Source organism: Coloeus monedula (assembly GCF_965178545.1).
Source record: "Coloeus monedula genome assembly, chromosome: 10".
Classification (NCBI taxonomy): domain Eukaryota; kingdom Metazoa; phylum Chordata; class Aves; order Passeriformes; family Corvidae; genus Coloeus; species Coloeus monedula.
In genome coordinates this window covers 25,994,919-26,001,831 of record NC_138790.1, presented here as the reverse complement: position 1 = coordinate 26,001,831, position 6,913 = coordinate 25,994,919, and the positions used below count along the sequence as shown (strand labels likewise).

Here is a 6,913-nt window from a genome sequence, read left to right as displayed (position 1 = left end):
TGCCCCATCACTCTGAGGGCTGAGGGAAGCCTGTCCCATCGCTGCAGGAGCTGAAGTGACCCTGCCCCATCACTCTGAGGGCTGAGAGAAGCCTGTCCCATCGCTGCGGGAGCTGAAGTGACCCCGCCCCATCTCTGTGAGGGCTAAAGGGATCCTGTCTCCGGCCAGCGCTCACTGTCCCGCCTGCCCGGGCTATGAGGTGACACCGTCAGACACCGGTGGCCGTGCCCGGGCTCCACGCCCGCCGCACCGCGTGGGCTCCACCGCCGCCTCCTCCCCCGCGCCGGGGCCCCCGGAGCTCCGTGTCGCGGGTGCCTGGAGCAGGGCAGCGCCGGTCCCGTCCCCCGTCGCGCAGCTCGGCCCCGCGTGCCGGCGGCAGCGGCAGCACCGCCCGTGCGGAGGCGGCGCGGGGGGCGGGCGCGCCGGGGCCGAGCCGCGCCTCGTCCCGCCCGGCTCAGTCCGGCGGGGCCGGCGCGCTGTGCCCGCCGAGGGGCCGCGCTCCGCGGCGCTGCCGCTGCCAGGGCGCCCGGAGCCGCCGCCCCCGGCGCTGCCCGGCCATGGGCGCCGGGGCAGCCGCGGCCGGGACGCCGCCCCCCGCGGGCGGGCGCTGCCGGCGGCGCGGAGCGGCGAGCGCGGGCTGAGAGGAGGAGGAGGAGGAGGAGGCGGCAGGTGGGGCGGCCCCGGCGCTCCTGCGGCCGGGCTGGGGGGCGGCGGCGGCCGGGGACGGCGCGGGGAGCGGGGCCGGGGGCGGAGGTGACTTCGCGGGCAGAGGGAGCCGGGCGGGAGGGCGGCGGGACGGGGCGGCAGCCGCGGGGGCGGCCGGAGCGACGGCGATCGCCGAGGGGCGCGGGTGGATTGGCCGCCCCCTGCCCCCGTTCGGCCCCGCTCCCGCCGCCCGTTCGGCCTCGCCGCCGCCCGCCCGTCCCCGTCGCTGTCGCTGTCCCTGTTCCTGTCCCTGTCGCTGTCCCTGTTCCCGCTCCGGCCGGGTCAGCCCGCGGTGGCGGAGGCGTGCGCGGCTCCCCGGGAGCAGGGCGGGGAGCGAAGCGGGGCCCGGCACCGCCGCTTGGAAACCTCCGAGGAAAAGCAGGGCAGGGCTCACCTTCCAGCTCGGTTTCCTTTGCTCTCTTATTTCTTTAGATGCGTTACTGTGCCTGTAGAGACTTCGTTGCTTCGCCTCAGACCTATGTGACTCTGGGGGAAGGATCATGACCGAAGTCCTTCTCTCTGCTGCTCTGAACGGAACTGAACCCAACCTGTTATCCAGCGGCAGCTGGTCTGCGGGAAACGTCACCACCAAGTGCTCCCTGACCAAAACCGGCTTCCAGTTCTATTACCTGCCCACCGTCTACATTTTGGTCTTCATCACTGGGTTTTTGGGCAACAGTGTGGCTATCTGGATGTTTGTCTTCCACATGAAGCCTTGGAGCGGCATCTCGGTTTACATGTTCAACTTGGCACTAGCCGATTTCTTGTATGTCTTGACTTTGCCCGCCCTCATCTTTTACTACTTCAACAAAACAGACTGGATCTTCGGAGATATCATGTGCAAGCTGCAGAGGTTCATCTTCCACGTGAACCTGTACGGCAGTATTCTGTTTCTAACCTGCATAAGCGTGCACAGGTACACAGGAGTGGTGCACCCCTTGAAGTCGCTGGGGAGGCTGAAGAAGAAGAACGCGGTGTACATCAGCAGCCTGGTCTGGGTCCTTGTGGTGGCTGTGATTTCTCCAATACTCTTCTACTCGGGAACAGGGATAAGGAAAAATAAAACCATAACGTGCTATGACACAACAGCTGATGATTACCTGAGAAGTTACTTCATTTACAGCATGTGCACCACAGTGCTGATGTTCTGCATCCCCTTCATAGTGATTCTTGGTTGCTATGGGCTCATCGTGAAAGCTTTGATTTACAAAGATTTGGACAATTCTCCTCTCAGGAGAAAATCGATTTACCTGGTCATTATTGTGTTGACGGTCTTTGCAGTGTCTTACCTTCCCTTCCACGTGATGAAGACCTTAAATCTAAGGGCCAGGGTGGATTTTCAAACCCCAGATATGTGTGCCTTCAACGACAAGGTTTATGCCACTTACCAAGTGACGAGGGGCCTGGCCAGCCTCAACAGCTGTGTCGACCCCATCCTTTACTTCCTGGCAGGTGACACCTTCCGAAGGCGGCTTTCCAGGGCGACCAGGAAATCATCCAGAAGGAGCGAACACAATGTGCAGTCCAAAAGTGAGGAAATGACTCTCAATATTTTATCAGAGTATAAACAGAACGGAGATACCAGTTTGTGAACAAATGCAGAAGATTTGGGAACAGTTTGAAAAAATCTTCTGCTTTGAGGCACTAGGAGACTGTAGGGCTTACAAGTGTGTGAGGAAAATCTACCAGTCTCAAATTCTTTTTTAGGTAAAGCCTCGTTTTTCTGGTCTTAGAAAATGCTTAACAAAGTCAGTGGAAGAATTTTAATGGAAAATAATGTGTCAAAATTCAGCTTTCCTTCAGTAGTTTCATTTATTTCTGACTTGTGTCAGATATCTAAGTAAAATGAAGTAAATTCCCTAAAGGAGGAGAGCAATCCAAGTGCATCTGGCTTAATGACTTAGTCTCCCACGTTTGAAAATGTTCTCAGTCAGCCTGTTTTTAAAAATAGGAAATAAAAATAAGAGCAGTATCTTGTCTTCTGAGGCTCAGTCACAGACCAAGCTTTCTGCTCACTCGCTGTTGTACGCAAGGATTTAAATCGAAGTCATGATGCAGTTATCATTTTCAGTTTTATTATTTTTTCATCTACTTCTAGTGCTGATAATTACTTGATAGTTTGGTGGCATTTATGGTTCAGTCCTCTTTCAGTGCCGGTGTTTTACTCAAGGTAGGCTTTACTGGTGTGTGCATGGTTGTGCTTTCGGATTGCAATGGTTGTTCACGACAAACCTGGCCCCCCTTCGCGGCCAAGGGCTCCCCGGTGCCCGGGCCCCTCGGGAGCGGAGGTGTCCCCGGGCGCTGCCGGGCACGCGGGCGCTGCCAGGCGTGGGGAGCGAGGCCGTGCGGGGTCACGGCTCTGGGCGGCCGAGGGTCCGGTCCCGTCCCTGTGCCCAGGGCAGTGGCGTGGCCTGGCTGGCCGGGGAGCGCCAGCCGAGCCGCCCGGCCCGGAGGCTGCTGGCACCGCGCTGGCACAGCCGCTGGCACCGGGAGCCTTGGGCGGAACGGGAGAGATGGGTGTGCTGGGAACAGCTGAGCCTTGCAGGGAACGCGTGCTCTGGGTACCTGCCTTTGGTACCAGAATGGTTCTGTTCCTGCAGTCCTTACAGACGACACAAGAGTCGTGTCCCGAGAAAAGTAACTATTAAAATGGATAATATAAATGGATTATATATATATTATATATATATAATAGTAATTGGGGGGAATTAATTTTTTTGTACTTTGACAAATACATTGCTGTATTAACAAGATGTTGCAACATACTACAGACTAAATCCGGCCCTTTACTATAGATCTTCTCCAAATGTGGAATAGTTCATCCAAAATTAGCCAAACTGCAACATTGTGTAACACAAGAGCTAGTGATCAGGCACAGATGAAATTCTACATGGGCAGTCTCACTCGTTTCTCAGATTTTTAATAAATGTATTTGAAAATATTTTGTGCTAAAAGCGGTATAAAAGCATGCTCTGAATTATGAATTTAGTGTACAAAATTAAGTTCAATGTAATCCTAAGGGTGATTTTTAACAGATCTTTGTTCCTCTGGTCTGCATCGTAAGAGTAAAATATTTATATTTTACTTACCAATTTCCAGTGATTGGTTACAAATGAGAGTAGCTCTAGTTATTTTTTGACAACATTGTTAAGCAGCTTCTGTTCACATGTACGGCTTCCTCTGCAGAGTCCCTATTTATTGAACTTATTTATTAGAATGCTAAATGTAAAGTTTGTAAAGTGTGGTTCTCTGTGGTCATATTCAGAATTGGGCATTAATGGAAAATTGAAGAGCATGTTTCAATCACTGTAATACTGTGTCTTCTAACAGAGCACCTTTATAATAAACTCAATTCCACCCTGACTATTCACTGCTGATATGTAACCTAGTGATAAATTAAACTACTGATTTATAGCCTAGAGGTAAATGAAGCTCCAGCTTAGGAAGCCTCTTAAAGCAATGTGGAGAGCTCATTTAGCCCTATGAAAAATGTAAAGGTAGTGAAGAAATCTCAAGCAAGGGTCAATTGCTAATTAATTCTGACTGACAAAGCCTGTGGAACAGCACAGACTATTTATATACCACAGAAAGAGCCTGATTCACAATAAATGACTTCTCCTATTATGTGATTATTTGAGGCTTCATTCAGCTGAGGCACATCTTGTTTGGAATGGCAGATGAATTACACGGAGAGGGAGCATAAAAATAGGATATTCTTTGAATCTGCTTCTCTGTGTTGAAAATCCTGTTCGTTTCCAAATGCTTCGTGGTCAATTTCTTGCTTTCAGTTAGGAAACAAAATGTTCCACTAATTCACGTCTGACAAAAGGCCCCAAGCAGCCCCAGCAGAATGCAGGCCCACACGGCCAGGTCGGGCTTTGTGCAGCTCCTTGCAGTCCTTCTGCTCTATGGCTCTTCAGCGTGGCAGAGCTGGCCAGCTCCTGCTGGAGCGCACGGAACCCGGGGCCAGGGCCAGGAAGGGCGGCGGGAGAGACCCATGTCCAGCCAGGCCAGGGAGAGCCACGCTGGGGAGCTGCGGGTGGCCCTGGGCCTCGCACACCTGCGGGTGGCTGCGCTCCCACCGGGGCTCGCTCCCGGCCGCTGGCCTGGCCAGAGGGAACGGTGCAGGTGGCCGGATGATCCACCAGGTCATCGCCGAGGTCTGTTCGGACACTTCGTTGCAGGAAGGTCCCCGTCACTGCCGAGCAGCCATGACAGGAAGCAGCACTTGCAGCTTCCCAGGCGGACGTGCTCAGGAGCCTCCCGGCGCACGCCGAGCAGGGTCATTAAACGCGTTGACACGCAGCTGATTTTCCACCTCGCAGCTCCTGTGCCCTGCAGAGGTAACACCTCCCTCCACGCCCTGTGTGAGTCCCAGCTGCACACACCGAGCTGCCACAGCCACTGCTGAATCCCACTGGGCTGTGGGGCTGAGCCTCACAATCTCCTGTAGAGCTCCTTTTCAAGCCTTGCTGTATTTGGCATGGGGTAGTTGGAGCCATTGCAAAATCCCACCAAATTCCTGTCTGCTCTCACACCTCCTTTTTACCTGGAACATGCCAGAACCATGTGTTGGATGTCCCACCTGAGAGAATGCTGGTCAGCTGGGGGGACTGGGCACCCAAGCAGATCTCCAGGCAGAGCAAGGGCTGGAGCCATGAGCTCCTGGGGAACCCCGAGAGTCTGTCATTAAAGTGACCCCTTCTATGTTGTATTTGTGGAAGGCAATCAGTCCACCAGCACTAGGGGCCCGAGGTGATCCCTGTGATTATCCATAAACCTCAGAGGTGGGTGTAGTTGAAGAGGCCTTTCCCTGAGCCACTCACTGGAGTTTCTAATCCATCCATATGCAAAGAGAACACAACTGCAGCTCTGGCCTTTGGGCTGGTAATTAATAATCAGTGACAACGACGGGTTGCGATTACCAGGGACAAGACTCAGCTCATTATCTCACTACTGTGACCACCTAAAAGTTCCACCTTCCTTCATGCTATGCAATCTTTAACTAGCAAGAGAGATTGAACCTGTTCTGATTTTGTGGTCATGCTTGTAACCTATTTTCCCTCTGGGTATGTTTGGGAATCTTCTAACTACAAATTGTTCACTTAAGACACCACAAAGTTTCAAGTAAACAGTTATTTAGAGCTTAACATTTGCCAGATCCATGCCAACACCAATTCTCATTTATGAGCTGTATTTACTTCCTGCAGCTCATGGGTTAATGTTTTCTCCCATTTATGCCCAGTAACTCTTACATATCTTTAACACAACATGAAGTCAGTATGAAACCCACACGTGAACTGCTGTCACTTTGTACCTTTGCATAACACAGCACCGTGGACTTTTTTGTTTTAATCCACTTGATATAACACCAAATTAATGAACTCATGAGCAGGGTGGGAAATAAGCAGCACCTGGCCCTGCTTTCGGCAGGAGGGTGCACTGGCTGTGCTGGTGAGCCTGGTGCCCACCCCTGCCCTGTGTGGAAGGGGCTGGGGAAGCTGCAGGGCTGTTTTGGTGGCTGCCAACCCTCGTGCGATTGCTGCGGAGCATCTGCTGCCTCTGCACCACCAGGGACACGCCGAGGGTTTGGCTCTGCAGGGAGGCCCCACAGCCAAACCCCAGCGCTGGGCCACAGGAGCCCCAGGAGGGGTCACGGGAAGCTCCTCTGAGCTTGGTGTCCTCCTCCTTTTGGGTGAGGAAGGACATGGGGATCCAGGCACTCCCGACTGCATGGGCGCAGCAATTTCAAATGCTTCGAAGACAAAGGACTTACGACTTGGCATGTGGCTGTGAATTACTGTGTGTTCCAAGGGCATCTGTGAAAATGCTTCTTTTTCTGGTGTGTTGTGATTTTAGTATTGTTAAGTTCAATTTTTTTGTAAACACTAGTGAAATCTGACTGTGACATCTGCAGGGACAGTGCTACCTTTTATTTACACTCAGGTTATGTAGCTGCTTTAATTAAAGAGTAAAAGATCTTCTTATTTGTCTATAATTTTAATGAACAAAAATATATTTGGGTTTGAAGTTGGAACTATTTTTAGTGGCAGCAGAAGTGTGGCCCCAGCGTTGCTGGCGCTGCACCACCGCACCGAGCAACTCGTGTTGGAGCCGCCCCAGTAACATTATGAAACACTCCTTCTGCCTTTTGTGTTGTTAATTCATGTTTCCAGGAGATTCTTCCGGCAGTGATATGTCTTTAAAA

The 6,913-nt window shown here is 52.7% G+C and overlaps 1 protein-coding gene across 1 annotated transcript; it reads left to right on the top strand.

The window, feature by feature from the left end:
- The first annotated feature begins 534 nt into the window (after positions 1-534).
- On the top strand, positions 535-6,686 carry P2RY1 (purinergic receptor P2Y1). The gene is made up of 2 exons (XM_082288245.1): positions 535-669; positions 1,138-6,686. Exon 2 carries the CDS (start codon positions 1,206-1,208, stop codon positions 2,295-2,297), a length of 1,092 nt encoding a protein of 363 aa, XP_082144371.1. The 5' UTR covers positions 535-669; positions 1,138-1,205; the 3' UTR covers positions 2,298-6,686.
- Positions 6,687-6,913: the final 227 nt, after the last annotated feature.